Source organism: Podarcis erhardii (genome assembly GCF_964252035.2).
Source record: "Podarcis erhardii genome assembly, chromosome: 16".
NCBI classification, from domain to species: domain Eukaryota; kingdom Metazoa; phylum Chordata; class Lepidosauria; order Squamata; family Lacertidae; genus Podarcis; species Podarcis erhardii.
In genome coordinates this window covers 36,602,618-36,619,474 of record NC_138514.1, presented here as the reverse complement: position 1 = coordinate 36,619,474, position 16,857 = coordinate 36,602,618, and the positions used below count along the sequence as shown (strand labels likewise).

At 46.2% G+C, this 16,857-nt stretch overlaps 1 protein-coding gene across 4 annotated transcripts in view; it reads left to right on the top strand.

The window, feature by feature from the left end:
• EFCAB5 (EF-hand calcium binding domain 5) overlaps positions 1–16,857 on the top strand; it is a 51,701-nt gene that overhangs the window by 17,075 nt on the left and 17,769 nt on the right. For 3 of the 4 annotated variants that reach the window (XM_081844062.1, XM_081844061.1, XM_081844060.1), the window contains 8 exons: positions 2,203–2,358; positions 6,979–7,078; positions 7,485–8,240; positions 10,558–10,644; positions 10,755–10,847; positions 11,643–11,857; positions 12,672–12,828; positions 14,999–15,288. In XM_081844062.1, the coding sequence (XP_081700188.1) occupies positions 2,203–2,358; positions 6,979–7,078; positions 7,485–8,240; positions 10,558–10,644; positions 10,755–10,847; positions 11,643–11,857; positions 12,672–12,828; positions 14,999–15,288 (1,854 nt within the window). The remainder of the gene's footprint in view (positions 1–2,202; positions 2,359–6,978; positions 7,079–7,484; positions 8,241–10,557; positions 10,645–10,754; positions 10,848–11,642; positions 11,858–12,671; positions 12,829–14,998; positions 15,289–16,857) is intronic. The other variant, XM_081844063.1, reaches the window with a different exon arrangement.

Sequence of the window (16,857 nt, the reverse complement as noted above, 5' to 3'; positions counted from 1 at the left end):
AAATACAGAGGTTTGTGCACACACGCCTCTCCTCTTCTGTTCAGGCAAGCAAGCAAGGAAGATGCCTCATCACAGCTCAAGGCGCTTGAGGAAGGTGCTGAGAGGGGGTGATGGGTGTGGCCTGAAGAAAGGGGTATGGCCCCTGAAGGAGGCGTGGCCTGGGGGAAGTCCCAAAGGCCAGGAAAGGAGGTACAGTGGGCCCCTGAGCTGGAATGAGGTAAAGACCGAAGGCCACACTCCAGACACAGTCAGATGACTTTTCCAGAGAACAAAGCAAGCATTGGAGATAGATGGATCAAGGCTGATTCCACACGGTCAACTAACAATTCAGTTCAGAACAAAAACCTGGAACCAACTTTTCAACTGGCCCATCACAACACCTTAGCATTACCCCAAGACTGCACAATGCTGCTAACAATTCAGGCAAAAACCATGAAAGTCCCCAAGATGAATCTGGAATCAACCTAAATGAAAGAAACAACAAGGTCATAGTTTGTGATGCTGCGTGGCATCCAGTGCCAGTCGTACTCAGAGTAGGCCCATTGGTACATGATTACATCCGTGAGTCTAAGGAGAACTTAGTTACCCAAGCCTTCTTCCCCACATGTCATGCACGCACCGCCCCATCCAGCCACAACAGCAGCAGGCTTTAAAATACAAATAAAAATGCCATCATAATTCAGCCCAAAGACGGGAGATTGCGGTTCCTGCCGACAGCCTTTATTATTTACACTGTGCAGACCACATTTCTTGAACGGCCTTCTTATTTTTTTACCCATTAAAATCTCACGGGGCAATAAATCTGAAGTGTTAAAAGTGTCTCTGAGACCTCAGCTTCAAATAAATCACGGCTCAATAGTCTTCTTCCCAAAGTCAGGAGGATTGAGGCAAATGAAGGTGGTCTCCAGAATTTCATCCTTTCCTCTTCTTTTCCTTCCTTCCTTTTTCTTTTCTTCTTGTTGATCTTCTTTCTTTGGTAAAAATAATAATGATGATGATTCCAATCAACTCTGGAACCACTTGCTGCCAGATTTCTTTTTGGAAGAGGATGCTACCTCGGGGATCATCTATAAATTTGTTTTACAGTATTTCATTTCTCTGCCCTGCTGTGAGGCTGATGTTCTCCATTTCAGTGCTGGCTGCAGCGAAGGGGGAACCCCCCCCCCATGTTCTATGTGGCACAGAAATGCAGAATATGAAGGGAGGGGAAGGTTATGCTACTTTTGGCTTTCACGTCTTTAGAGAACGAGTGAGTTGTATGATTGTAATGATCACATTAAGAGAATCTGTGTGTTGTAGTGGTTAAAGAGGAACTGGGAGACCAGAGTTTGAATCCATCACAAGGCCTGTCAGTCCTCTCAGACTAACCTACCTTGCTGTGGTGGTTAAATGAGGAAGAGGAGAACCATATATGCCATCTTGAGTTCTTTGGAGGAAAAAGCAGGACAGAAATGCAATAAATAAATGTATTTTTGTTATGTTTGTGAATTGCTAGTCACATAAAAATCTGATAAGTAACTATTGCGGTGGAAGAATGGCTCTGCAATGGATAGCTTCAATTTGCTATTCAAGCTACTCTTAAGCAGGGGGGGGGGGAGATCTGTTTTGTGCTTGTTGCAAGTTGTGGCCTCAATTCTGAGGAAGCAAAAACGCTTCCGAAGGCAAAAAAATAGGTGGCAGTTGTGTGGAAATCATTCCCAGTGCTTGCTTGTCATTTCTCCTAAATTGCAGATCCATTTCTTGCTGTAAAGTTCTGATGTTTTAGTGATGAGGTGTATTTATGCAGCATCATTGCTTAGCTGCTTTTGCAGGGACTCTGCCTTCTCCACTGTTTGGTTTCTACATTTACAAATGAGAGCTGTGGGGAGAAGTTTTTACCCCTGGAGCTCCACCTGGCTCTGTTTGGACGTCTGTGCCTTTCTGGACAAAGCTTCAGGAACAGCTGTTCTCTCTGAGCCCAGTCTACCTCACAGGGTGGTTGTGAGGATAAAACAGAGAGTGCTTTCAGCTATATAGATCACCCTGAGTTCCTTGGAGGAAGGATAGGATACAAATAGGAGGAAGGATGATCCAGATTCATCATAAGGGCGAGTGACCTCATCGTTAAGGTTCATATGAACAAGACAATGAGTGATGCTGAGTGATGGCAAAAGGGAATAAAATGTGTGTTTTCTCCCCTTCTTTCCCCCCTCGCCGCTCCAGTATCTCCATTCTTACATCAAGAATTTCAACAGCGACATGTTCCAGCAATTGCTGCAACACCTCCTACAGTGTGCCAACGATGCACGTAACATAATCAGACACGACATCTGGCGGCAGATGTTCCTCCAACTGTTCTTCAACTGCGACCATGGAAAGGTAGCTCCGCTGATTCTCGCCTGGGCAGCCCAGGACCTCCACACAAAGTGCTTGCACCCTGGAGAGGTCACTTGGGTGCTGCTAACTCAGAAGTTTCACTCCATTCTCTCTTGAGACAGATGAGAGACAGAAATGCATACCCTAACCCTAACCCTAAATGCAGAAATGCACTTTTGACTGATGCACATTTTGCAAAGCAATTTCCCCTAATACAATGCAATTGTGTATGTTATTTTCACTCATATTAATATTAATACAACATTTCTGTAATAGATGCATTTTTTGTATGCAGTGGAGAAGTGCATTGCAAAATTTGGATGCATGCGGATTATGAAGGCTGGTGGGGTTTCACTTCTCATATTGTTTTTAAAAAGTTGCTTTTATTATTATTTATTAAATTTGTATACCGCCCTTCATCCATAGATCTCAGCGCAGTGTGAATTTGAGTCGAGTTTCTCCCCAGACCCTAGCGGAGAGACTGCAGGATGTGTGCAAGATTACATCTCTGCCATCGTTATTCCTAGTTAGGACTTCCCAAGCACAGCTCTGAGTAGTAGCAGTTTCTGGTCTATTGGAAGAGATCAGTGGTGGGGAACTTGCGGCCCATGGGACCTAATCAGAGCCTGTGCTGTCCTGCAAGGCCCACCTTGCCCAGCATTCTTTGTGACTAGCAGGGCTCAGCTGGCAGTCCACAATCCATGGGTGGCTCATAGTTTCTCTCTCTTGCTCAACTTAAAAGGCAAGCAACTGACAGGATGGTGATGGTGGGTCAACTGGCCCCAGGGCCACTGGATGCTGAGCCCTCCATTAGGATAGTGACAGGCCTCTCAGGGAAACATGGAAGTTCAGGACAGGCATAAACTCAAGCTGTCAGGAAAGGGCTGTCAGGAAATTGAAAAGACCCCCTCCACCTTCTGCAAGGCCTGGCTCCAAAACCTTTGTGGTTGGCTTCTGGTGGGAAGGGGGGTAATAGCAGGGATGCGAAACATTTTCCCAGCCCTACCAACAAGCACCCACAATGCTAGCAGATATTTGAGAGCATCGCAAGCAGGCAAGTGGGCTTGGATCATTTCCAAAAACAGAGTGTAAATTTAATGCATTTCCTTAGGCTTTGACCTGGTTTCCTTCGCGGTGCTGTAATCAGTTCCTGCTGTACCTAGACCTCAAGGGAAAGCAGAAAATGCAAAGGAAATCCATAGAAAAGACCTCTGCGGTTGCTGAATTATCTATTTCTCCATTCTCTCGCCCAGCTGAGCATGCATGTTGTTCCCATTTCCTAATTTTCACTGGCTTGGGGGGGGGCAAGCCTCCCTTTCCCAGCACCGAGTGGGGTCCTCCACCTCGGTCTTGATTTTGGTCTACATGCATCCCTATTCCTGAGGCTCTAAACCTGGATCGTTTTGAGATGACACTGGGGAGCCAGCATTAAATGACTGGTCCAGACTGGTTTAGGACCATAGATGGCTATACCAAAACTTAGACCTAGGAGGTGGGGATGGGCCATAGCTGAGAAGGTCAAGCATCTCCCTTGCATGTCAAAGGTCCCAGGTAGGACTTGGTGAGAGCTTCAGCTAGTCACCGTGGACAGTCCTGAGCTGCGCAGACCAAAGGTCTGACTCAGTATAAGTCAGCTTCCTATATTCTCCAAAGTTAATTTATTGGAGTCTAGGTTTTGAGTGCAGAAGGTGCTGCTCTGTGGCCAGTTTCTTAGTCTTTTATTCTAGGGCTGGCCAGTCCAAAGGCTCCATGCTGCCTGCCAATCACAGAAGGCAATGCTGCCCACACTCTTTATTCCATGTTGTATCTAAAAAAGAACTCTGAGGCCTGAGGACATGCACACAGTCCTAGCTGGCTTCCTAGGCTACATCCCAGCAGTGGTGGACCTGGGGGGTCTCAAATTTCAGAGGCACTCTGTACAACGCCAAATTTTTCCACCCTTCCACCTCTCACTTTCCATTCTACATCATAGTTGTGGCGCCTACTGCAGCACCCAGTGCAACTGAACCAGAAGCACTCCTCTAAATCCGCCTCTGGTCTCAGCTTCCCAGTTCAAACCTTTGAGCCTCTGGCAAGCAAGTCAGTTGCCTTGAATCCCACTGACCCATTTGCCAGGATCACAATCTGCCAATCAAGTTTTCTCTAGGGATGGATGAAACAAACAAACAAACAGAAACTCTAAAATTCTTCCTGTCTTAAATTGAGTTCTCTCCATTTCCACATCAGTTTGTTGTTGTTGTTTTTTTGGTGTTGGTTTTTTCCCCCCCGAATTCTGCATTAAAATTTATTTGCATTTCACCCAACAGGTGCATTTTCGCCTATCGCTATGCATTTTGTACATTGTTCTCACTCTAACGTTTTCACATGAACGTTTTTCCTTTGGTGGGATTTCAAAGGATGCTTGCATTCCAGTTTGTGAAGCAGTTCAGGAAGTCTGAAGAAATTTCTACTCCCCACCCCAATCCCTTCTTCTGACACCCTACATGCCCTGTCCTCAATACAAGAGCCTCAGGTTACAGCCATAGCAGGCAGCTGGCTGGTTTTGATGGGAGTTGTAGTCCAAAGCGTTTGGAGGGCACCAGGTTGGCAAAGGCTGGACTAAAGCAAGGAAGACAGCTGCCTCTCATCAGTCCTGCCCCTTCCCCAGGTGCTGCTGCCACTTCTACTTGCCGTTCGTAAGGTGCTTGGCTACCATCCAGCCATCTTGGGCCTCTTGCCAGCTCTCAACGGCCAACTCCAACCATTTGTTCCCCTTCGTCAGTACAAGGGGAAAGCGACACAAAAGCAAATTGCTCGGCAGCTGCCAGCCTCACAGCCATCCAGCTCTCAGATTTTAACTTGCAGTTGTTTGCCAAAAAGAGCCAGGGTGGTGTAGTGGTTAGAGTGTCGGACTAGGAGCTGGGAGACTAGAGTTCAAATCTCCCCACTCAGCCATGAAGCTCACCTTGGGCCAGTCATGGCCTCTCAGCCTCACATACCTCAGAGGGTTGTTAATCAGAGGGATTAAATGTGGAGGAGAGCCATGTATGCCACCTTGAGCTCCTCAGAGAAAAGTGTGGGGAGAAAGAGAAAGAAAGAAAGAAAGAAAGAAAGAAAGAAAGAAAGAATCTGTTTCATTTTTGGTTTTTCAGATTTGCACCTGGTGAACCACCACGCTGTGCTATAATGGGAAAGAGACTGCAGAACTGGAACCGTGAAATAGCAACACGCATTAGCTCATTATAAAGCCGAAAAGCCACGTTCCTTTGGGGCTGCTTTCCTTTCCTTTAACCATGTGTTTCCCCTCCATTTTCTGCCCCTGTTTCCTCTAGAGTTTTCCTGCCTTTGTCATCTCTTTGCCCTCTCCCTGGGAGAGAAGGACTCCCTTGTGCTGCTCCTTGCCACAAGGCAGTGAGGCCTGCTGATTATTTTCCTGTCCCTCCAAGATAAGAGACAGGCTGCTTCCAGGGGGTGCCTGGAATCTGTTTAAGATAAGAACTACATGCCCAGCGCGTATTCAAAGCTTGAGCCACAGAGCGTGGAAGTACTGCCTTGGAGAGCAAAAAGTGGCTCAGATTCACAGCGCATTGGCTATCAACTGTTATCAGCCATGACTAAGGTCCTAAGTGGACTAGGACCAAAGTGTCTGAGTGACCTGTGGGCCAGTCACCATCTCTCTCAGCCTATCCCACCTCACAGGGTTGCTGTGAGGATAATGTGCAGAGGGGGAGAACTGCATATGCCACCATGCATATGCATATGCCACCATGAGCTCATCAGAAGAAAGGTGGAGCATAAATATCATAAGTGAATAAACCTCCATGCTCAGAAGCAGTCTATCTCAAGGCACTAGATGGGGGGGGGGGAGAAAGCTGGACCCTTCAGGACCTGTTTGTGAGCTCATTAGGAAACCAGATGCTCAATTCGATGGTTCTTTGGTCTGATCAAGGGTGAATTCTTACTGATACCACCATCGTAAATTGATACTAAAAATACCACTTCAGATCACAGCAACACAAAGAACTGTAAACTACTAGCAAGCCTGGGGGAGTCCAGGTTATGTGAGGGCTGCTGTATGCAGTGAGGGGAGGTATTTTAATTTAACCTTTTCCTCCCGTGCCACGGTCCTGACAAAAATTGCACTCTTCTGCATCTTCCACTGAATGGTGTTTTTTTGTTTTTGTGTTGTTGTTTTTAAACTGGTGTGAAGTAACACTCTTAAGATCAGGTCTAGTTTAGCCTTTATTTGTAGATTTCATCTTGCTTAGCATTTTCTGGAGATGCTGTAAGCCCCTTTGATTTGAGCAAACATTTAGTGACTTGAGATGTGTGAATTACTTTAGCAGCAGCAGCACTTAAAATAGGGTTTCAAATATATATTTCAAATGTTTTAAGTTGGGTGTTCTGTTTCCATAAGATTCTTACCTGCCCTTGAACCCCTGTGTAGTTCAGAGCTTGCGTTCCAACTTCAGTGATCTACTTTTCCACCACCCTCTCTGTAAAATGGAGGTTTTCCCCCCATTTGGGAACAACTCTGATTTCACAGGCCATCCAATTTGGTTTTTGTAGAACTGTACATGAACGACCTAGAACTCAGTAGGAACTGGCAAGGCTTCAAGGTATGTCTGTGCTCCTCTTTCCTAGGTGGGGCTCTTGGACAGACAGAGGATATTATCTTTACTGGAGGTCTTCTTCTACAACTGCTCCCCACAGCACAAGAAGGGATTCCTTGACCCCAAGAAGTGTAAGGCTGCTGTTAATTAAAGGGCAAAGACCTGGTTATAGAGGAAAGTTTTTGCCTGGTGTCTGAAGATATAAAATGATGGCACCAGACAAGCCTCCTTGGGGAGAGCATTCCACAAGCAGGGAGCTACCACAGAAAAGGCCCCTTCTTATATTTTCACCCTCCAGACCTCTCATGGAGGGGGCACACAAAGAAGGACCTCATATGACAATTGCAGGGTCTGGGTTGGTTCATCATATCTATGTTTTATACATATTTTAATGGTCCAGTATGTTTATGTTTATAAGTGAAAGTTGCTTGGAGACCTTGGTAACTAGCAATTATTATTATTAATAATAATCCTCCATTTCCGTACCCTGCTTCCAGTTTCAGGGTATATCAACAGCACCACCCTTTCTTATCCTAGGGCCAATTATAGAACTGGACGATATAGAGGTAGCTGAGTTTTGGGGGAATATGGAAGATGAGCAAATTTCGGAGAGGTCTAGCCTCAACATCCCATCGGGTGAACTTGGATTATCTGAGGAATCCATTGCCCTCAAGCTGCTCTTGAAAGACATCCTGTCGGACATGGAGATGACTGCACCTGAAGACAGTGAGGCCCCTGAGGGGTCTGCAGCTGCTGACCAAGAGAAAGCCGGGCTGGAGCAAGAGGCCAGCCACGCAGGAGAGGAGGGTGAAGTCGTTCTAGCAGCAGCCCTCCAGGATCAGGCAGAAATGCCAGCTGTGGAGCCAGGATCTGGCGAAGCAGCAGTTCAGGAGGAACAAGATCCAGCGGCCTCAGCAGCTGCAGAGTCAGCCGCCCAAGAAACTGTTGTACCCGCTGGCAAAGACGTGGTGCCTGTAACCACCCGGGTATCAGAACCAGTGCTACCTGTGGAAACCCTGGAGGCTGACAGGAATCCACAGCCCAGAAGTTCTGCTCCTGCTTCCCTCTTTAACATGCAATCTGGGCTACAGCAGACACGGAACGAAGAACTGGGCCCTGGCCAAGAGGCTGGCTTAGAGGGTCAAGGTGCTGCTGCAGAGCAAAGCAGTGCAGAAACAGCGGCAGCTCAGGGGGAGCTGGGAAAGCAGCCAGAGCCAGGCAGCCGGGGGCAGCTGCACAGGAGCAGCGAAGGTGTGCCAGGTCCAAGCAAACGGCCAGGACAGAAGCTTTCAGGTACAGTGTGTTCTGCTGTGAAGCAGTGTTGGGTTTATGTGCTGGTCTCCCATGGGTTGATGAACGCCTTGCACTTCAGTAGCAATTACACCAAGGGCTGCAGAGCATGAGGGCATCAGAAATGACAGGCAGTCTCATTCAGTCCAACCCAGGAACGCGCTTTACAGCAGGTCAGACTGCTTGCGTTTAGCAGGGATGGGAGAACTGAACCACGAGCCTGGGTCAAGCAATATGCTGAGCCAAACCTTATCAGAGAAGACCATACTGGGAAGTCTGCTTATACCATATCTACTGTATGGAGCTCAAACATCTGTGCACTGCACACCCACAGGCAAAGGCTTTGTTGTGCTCCTGCTGCTGGCTAATAAATGGATACATTCTGGGTTGTTTTGGGATCAGCTGAGGTTGCTTCAGATGCCAAGAACATTTGAGGTGACGGTTTCTGATAATGACCACCTTTCGTGAGCTTCTGCATTTGTATGGAAACAGGCTGAGGAGGCAAGAGGGACACTTAGGGCTCATCCACACTGACCTCTGCTCTGCTTTCTAGTCACAGGTCTGGGCTTTCTAGGTCCACGTCTGAGCATATATATATTTTTGTCCCAGAGCTTTCCCTGTGAAAACATGTGTTTTACCACTGAAATGGAGGAAACCTGATTGCCATTTGCTGCGATTTGTGGGCAAAGTGCCAGGACACACACAAACGAAAAACTCCACTGCGACCCAGACCTGTGCCCAGCAATGTGGCACAAAAGGAAGTGTGGATGAGTCCTTAAAGAAACAAAACACTACTCGGTCCCTTACCTCCCCACAACCACCACTCAGATCAGAGCTTCATTTTGGCCTGTTCTCAGAGCTGGTTTATGCATGCTTAACTCAAGGCGTGGCTCATCAATTGGATTTGTTCAACCAGAATGTTTTGTTCAACAAGAGTGCCCACAGGTAGTTAATGAAAACAGCTTTTTAAAAAAATAAATAACATTTTCTCAAGTCTTTGAGTCACAACAATTCAAGACTTCTCTGATTTAGATCTCCAAGCTACATGGTCCAGATCACCACTTATTAGAAAAGGCAGACATTCGCATGATCCCAAGGGCCAAAAGCCCAAGTAAAAAGGAATGTTTTTGTCTGACACCTAAGAATAGGTAACTGCAGTGTTGCGTGAGCCTCCCTGGGGAGAGCGTTCTACAATCAGGAGCCACCACAGAGAAGTGCCTCAGCTGATTACTGCAGGGTCTGGCTTGGTTCATGTGGGGAGAGGGTGGTTTTGGAGCTATTTGGGATCCTGAGCCCCATAAAGCTTTATAGTTCAAAACCAGCACTTCAGTTTAAGCCCAGAAACTAACTGGTAGCCAGTGCAGTTATGCTGGAATTGGTATTGTGTGTTCAGAGTATCCTGCCCCATATAAATGCTTAAAACAAATGCATATATAAAAATTAAGCGTTTCATCACATGCCAGGGCAGATCACACCATCTTTAAGGCTCCTGTTTGCTCCAAAATATTATAAGCGAAAAAGAAACATGGAATCACTAGCTAGGGGCCAAGTATTGAATAATGATTAAACCAGCACCATGAAGGAGGCAGATTGCCGTCTCTGATAGCAGGGATCACTTTATGATCATTTCCTTCAACATTTCCAGTTCAGTGATCATGGCTCATGCTACTCAGTCAAGGAAGAGCCACTGCTGGGCTCACCTGAGGGCTTCTCCACCCTTTCTAGAGTGTTAACACTGCGGGCCATGATGGCCCTTCCCTGCTGCTCCTAAACAGGCCTGCCACGTCATCACAGAAGGCTTGCTACGCCATCCTGATGGGGCTCACCAAGCCTCAGGGTAAACAAGGCAGGCTGCACTGGATCCGGGTAGGGGGCAAAGGTGTGGAGAGTCCCAGGACATGAGGAAAGCTGGAGCTGGGAGCTCAGAGATGCTTATACTTTCACATGGGAGGTGGAGACAGGAGGATACGAAAGGGACACGTTTGCTGCAAGCTGAACCAAACGCTCATTTTAAACGCTAAAGAGAGAAGTAATTAAGATGCTACAGATCTGGCTGCATCTTCTTAGCTCAGAAAGAAATCACGGCAGTGAGGTGCAAATGTAAGCCACAGTTTACATGAGCTTAACATCTGTCCAGAGCAATGCACAAAAGTGCCAGCATTGAAACACACACACACACATCCCTGCCGCAATTCAGAACTGTCCTGTAATCTCAAGTAGCTTTATCATGTGACTAGCTCTGGCTAGCTCCTGCTTTTGGGGCTTCATCTTGGTCTTCCATCCTTGCCTATTCACAAACATTGTTTTCTTCCTCTCTTAGTTTCAGATTTGCTCTCAATGCCCAGTGGGCTAGACAGCGAGACATGTGAAAAGGCACCTCAGAAGATATATGGAAAGATATGGTCAGGTGATTGCACCCATCAGCATTCTTCAACATCCTGTTTCTATAGTCTGCATGTAGCTGTCGAAGCTCGGCCTCTTTAGCAGCCTGTTTTGTGTTGCCTCCCCTTCCTGCAGGTGACCTTCAGACTGCTGACCTGTCCTTCGTGTACACCGACTATGGCAAGGAAATCCGGGAGGACTGGAACAACGAAAGCACCAGGTTTCCAGGTGTGATGTTTTATTAGAGCACCATAAAGTAATCTGGTTCAGGCTACACAGGAGTTCGTTCACAGGAATGCCCCTGTAGTCCATTTCTGTGACAAAAAGGACTTTGCTTGTGAGTAGGGATGGGTGGTGATTCAGTTCACATTTAAAGACAAAACTACCATGCTTGCACTTTCTGAAACAATGCACAAACCAAAACACAGCCAGCCTTAAGAATTCACACTTCTCCAAATTTTGCAGTGCTGTTCTCCAGCCAAGTAAGTTGTACAGAAATGCACATAACTAGTGGAAAGTGGTGAATTTCAGAATGGGAGCTGTGAGCAGCAAAAGCATTCATGATTATCTGTGCTCACGATGACATCCAGACTGTCATACGTGATCCTGCTTTCGATATGGTTTGAACTTGCAGAATTTCCAGGGTGGACATAATGCTTCATTCCCAATCAGTGCATGTCCCATAACTTCTTGCTGAGATCCTGTTCTGGTGATTTTTTTGCCTTGCTTTTTTGACACTGTGGCATGAGAGCGGCCCTCCAGATTTTGATGGTGCTGTAACATTGGGGATGCATCGCAGAACATCTAATAAAGCAGACTAATGTGCAGATGGTCCAGTATAAACCCACCACTAATACATTATTATTGGGCCAATGGCATACTGCTGCTTACACCTGGAAAAAACAACATTCTGTAGGGACCGTGGGTTCTTCTGCTTACTTATTTTCACTTGTTGAGCCCTGAAAACACCCACAGCTTCAAATCTGTATTGCACAGGATGTAACCTTCCCTCCTTGCTTCTAGACCTGCGCATGAATATGATAGAAATCCAGGCCCGTGGGCCCCCGTCTACCATAAGCAGCTTTGACAAGGAGTCCCTCAACCCGCCACAGTTTGTGCAGCTCATGGAGACATTTGTTGGCGAAGAAACGACACTGTCAAATGTGAAGAGGCTTGTGGAGTTTGTGAAGGAAGGTTACGTGCAAACCGAGAAAGAGAAGATCAGGCAGATGGAGAGAGTAAGCAGCAGCAGCATTTCCCAAAACATTTTCTCGGGTTATTGTTCAATGAAGCAGGACACAAATCACCTGTGTGGAGTCTGGCTAAAATCCATGCAGTGAAAAAGACAATGGTCCTCATTATATGCATCTGGGATGCTTCTCTGGGCCTGGGAAGGGTCTGTGGTTTTTTTGCAAGTACCCTTATGCAAACCCATAAGCCACTGGTGGGGATTGTGTAGCCCTCCAGATGTTGTTATAGGCCAACTCTCATCGACCCAAACTGGCAAGCTGAATGGCTAGGGAAGGTAGGAGTCAGGCATGTCCCAGGACATTTTGCCTCTTGAGGGAAAGCAGAAAATGATGCACACTCTCTGAAGCCACTTGCCAAAGCCACTCTCCCACCACCCCCTCCACCTGCCAAAGCTGGCCTCCATCACTACCACTGAAGGTGGCAGGGGAGAAAAAAGTAGGCCAGAGAGAAACAGGTTGTGGCAGCAGCAGCAGTGGGCAACAAGTGCAGGAGGTGGCGAGTGGCACAAAGCGTTTCTCGGGGACCCTGCCAACTGTCCCCTATCTGCCACCTGAGGCAACTGCCTCACCACACCTCACAACGGGGCTGACCCTGACTGGAACTGGAGTCCAGCTACAAATTCCCCATTCCTGCCACGAGCCACATATTGTCAGAGCTCAGCACACTCCAGTCCATCTCCAAGCTTTTTCAACCACCATGTTTCATGAGTTTGTTATTTATGCGTATGTGCTGAGCTTGTGCCCATGATCCACTGCAACTGGTGATGTGCGGTCCTTTTTCTTTGCCTTCTGTCTTTATCAGATCCACCAGAATTCTTTCTTGGTCCGGCAACAGCTCCTCTTGGCTGCGCTCTTTGAGAAATGGGATAATGAGTGCTCTGGGTTCTTGGACATGCAGGAAGTGGATGCTGTTCTGTCCACCTTTAAGGAAGGGATGGAGCAAGAGGCATTAAACAAAGGTAGAGAGAAAGGGGAGAAAGGCTTTCTGCTACCTTAGTTTGCTACTGAACCATCTCAGCTTGATTCAGCTGTAGCCTTCATCTTAGTTGCAGCAGCAACGGCAAAAAGCCTTGTGGCACCTTGAAGGCTTAGTAGGGAAGCATCTCCTTCACCCAAATGAACAGCCTTTAAGATCTGCTGAGGAGAGCATGCTTTCCACCCAGAAAATAAAAAGAGTGATACTGCTTCCAGACTGTCACTACTTCCCACACCAGATTCAGTCGCATAGGGGCAAATTCAGGTTGCATTAGAGTGGATCTGGAACATAGCACAATGAAGCTGCTTCAGAAAATAAAACAAAACCAGGCCTTTGCAGTTAGGAAAATGATGGGAAAAGGTACTGGAAAGTGTAGGATAAAAATTGCTTGACATTTTATCATATAACCTCCCCACAAAATTATCAGAACAAATCAATAAATACCGTATTTTTTGCTCTATAAGACTCACTTTTTCCCTCCTAAAAAGTAAGGGGAAATGTGTGTGCGTCTAATGGAGCGAATGCAGGCTGCGCAGCTATCCCAGAAGCCAGAACAGCAAGAGGGATTGCTGCTTTCACTGCGCAGCGATCCCTCTTGCTGTTCTGGCTTCTGAGATTCAGATTATTTTTTTCCTTGTTTTCCTCCTCCAAAAACTAGGTGCGTCTTGTGGTCTGGTGCGTCTTATAGAGCGAAAAATACGGTAGCATCTGCTGTGATCAGTTTTAAAAATTGTGTTCGTGGTGATTTAACATAGATCCTGTTTTTTATATACAGATTTTATAACTCTTGTTTTAGTGTGGTATTCAACTAAGTTTTACTCAGAATAGACCCACTGAAATTAATGAACAAGAGTAACCTGGGTCTATCAATGTCAAAAAGTTTATTGTGAGAAAAACTTAAATGGGATAATTAGATGTGAGCTAACAACTATGGCAAATCCTGAAGCTGAGAGATGTATTGCCTGCCATATGATATCAGTATTGACAGGGTCACTCAGCTGCCCTTTGCTCCAAGAGGCACAGAAACAGGATAGCTGCCCTGATCCAGCCCTTAATTCTCATTGCCCATAAAACTGACTGGGCCTTGAATATTTGAAGAAGACTTTATCTTGCTCAAATACTTTGTTTTCCTAAAAGTCCCCCATTCATCATCTTGCCCTTTAACCTCATTATACATATTGATCACAGTCATATGCCATTAACAACAGATTTCACATTTCTATTTTTCCCTGTATTGATTTCCTGTTCACTTGATATACCAAACACCTGGAAGCTTTTCTTTCCATTCCTGGGATCCCCACAATTTTTACTTGTGCACGAAATAAAAAATGGAAGCCCAACAATTTTCCAGAGAGAACTGCATAGGCCAAAAGAGAGAATAATAAAGTTTTTTCTATTTATTGTCTCTTTTTCTGCACTTCCTATTGAGAACTTTTCTTTGAAAAACAACAATTTGGAAAAACTGTACAAGAGCTCCCTCTTGTGTGCAAAAGTATATTAGCAGCAAGAAGTCATATGCGGATAAAGACAGCAAGCCACTACTAGGTCAGACCATTCAGTATTTCCTACTGACAAAGGCTTTTCAAGGTTCCAGGCAGAAAAAGGTCTTCCCCACCCTTACTTCTTAAGGTCCTTTAACTGGAAATGTGTGGACCAAACCCAGGACCTTCTGCATGAAAAGAGGGTGCTCGTATCACTGAATTATGGCTCCTTCCCAAAACATCGAGCGTGAGAAGTTAAGATTCACCCCCCACCCCTGTTTTCTATAAAGTTAAATTCAAGGCTCAAGTTGCTCCCAACAACCCGGTCAAAATAGGAGTATTAAAATCTGTAGCTATTTTTCAAAGCCTCAAAATAAGAAGTAAATGACCACACTGTGTGATCCAAGTTTGGGGGGAAGGAACAATGGCCACAAGATGTAGGTTGCCACTGTTGTAGTCACCATCCTGACCACATGGCTGAAGGGTGGCTTACACACTTTTCATAACGAACCAAAAAACCAAGGAGAGCAAGCACCTGCCTACTGTTAAAAACTATTGGATTCTTGACATCTGAAGGGAACTGGTGTGAAGAATGGACTAGGGGAAAGGTGGGCAGGTGGGATTGCTTGTGGTCCTGCCTGATCCTGCCATTGTTTTTCGCTACCTGCACAGCCAAGCTGCAGCTCCCCATACCCCAGTGGCATCCCAGCGGGATTGTAAAGTTATCCCAAAAAGACTTCCAAACCTACATGGAGCTGGTTGTCTCTGAGCTCACCGGCGACGAAGACGAACTGCTGGATAACATCGTGGAGTTTCTCATGATGGCCGTGGAGCGAACCCACACAGAGCGATTGCGAGGCAGCGCGCGAAGGAAGTGGCTGCTCAAGATGGAGCACGCAGCCATTACTAATGGCGGGTGCATCAAACCGGTGTATGATGTCCTATTCAAGGTTCTTTGTCGGGTGAGTGTTTCTGCCACAATCTTTCCCTACATGGAAAGGCCAATGTGTTTGGGGTTTTCCATTTCGGGGAAGATTAGCTGCATTGATGGAGGGCAGTTGAATCAAGGACCAAATGGTAGCAAAATTACACCTCTATGTTCCCGGTAGCTATCACTGGGCTTATATAACCAAATGATGGAGAGAAACAAAGAGATGCAGTCGACTTTTAGCAAAATACTGGCAGAGTGCTGGGCTAGGTAAACCTTGGTCTGAACCAGCAATGGCATTAGAATAGAATCATAGAATCATAGAATCATAGAGTTGGAAGAGGCCACAAGGGCCATCGAGTCCAACCCCCTGCCAAGCAGGAAACAACATCAGAGCACTCCTGACATATGGTTGTCAAGCCTCTGCTTAAAGACCTCCAAAGAAGGAGACTCCACCACACTCCTTGGCAGCAAATTCCACTGTCGAACAGCTCTTACTGTCAGGAAGTTCTTCCTAATGTTTAGGTGGAATCTTCTTTCTTGTAGTTTGGATCCATTGCTCTGTGTCCGCTTCTCTGGAGCAGCAGAAAACAACCTTTCTCCCTCCTCTATGTGACATCCTTTTATATATTTGAACATGGGTATCATATCACCCCTTAACCTCCTCTTCTCCAGGCTAAACATGCCCAGCTCCCTTAGCCGTTCCTCATAAGGCATCGTTTCCAGGCCTTTGACCATTTTGGTTGCCCTCCTCTGGACACGTTCCAGTTTGTCAGTGTCCTTCTTGAACTGTGGTGCCCAGAACTGGACACAGTACTCCAGGTGAGGTCTGACCAGAGCAGAATACAGTGGCACTATTACTTCCCTTGATCTAGATGCAATACTCCTATTGATGCAGCCCAGAATTGCATTGGCTTTTTTAGCTGCTGCGTCACACTGTTGGCTCATGTCAAGTTTGTGGCAAACTCAGGTACTGAGACAGATTCATGCTCCTGTGATTCCTCTTAGCAGTGAAGACACATTATTGTATTCAAACAACTGGAGTTCTGTGCCCAGTTATGGGGTCAGCTGTTCTAAGAAGGATGTAGACAAAACACAAACAGAGGAGGGCAATAAAGATGGACATTTGGACAGTAAGTTGTTGGAATGATAATAAGGAAAACTTCCCTTTAGTAAGTCTTGTGAAAAGAAGTCTGAAGGAAATGGACTATGTTTGGCCTGGAGAAAACTGAGGTAGATTATAATAGTGCTGTTGAAATACATGAAGAACTGTGTCACATAGAAAAGAGCAGATACATATTCCCTGTTGCCCCAGAGGGCAGGACTCAATATGATTGGCTTGTTACAAGAGGTTAGGTTTTGACTTTCTTAACAATTCTATTAAATTGTGGGATAGTCCCCAGTGTCATTCACCTGCTGACATGTTGTCAGAACCTCAACTTGCACATACAGGTTTTTAAGCACAGGTTGGATGGCCATCTGTCATGTATGATCCAGTTGAGATTCCTGTAGTGCAGGGGCTGAACTAGATAACCCCCAGGATCCCTTCCAACTCTGCAATTGTATGATGAATCCCACAAAAAGCAGTGGGACTTGCATGCCT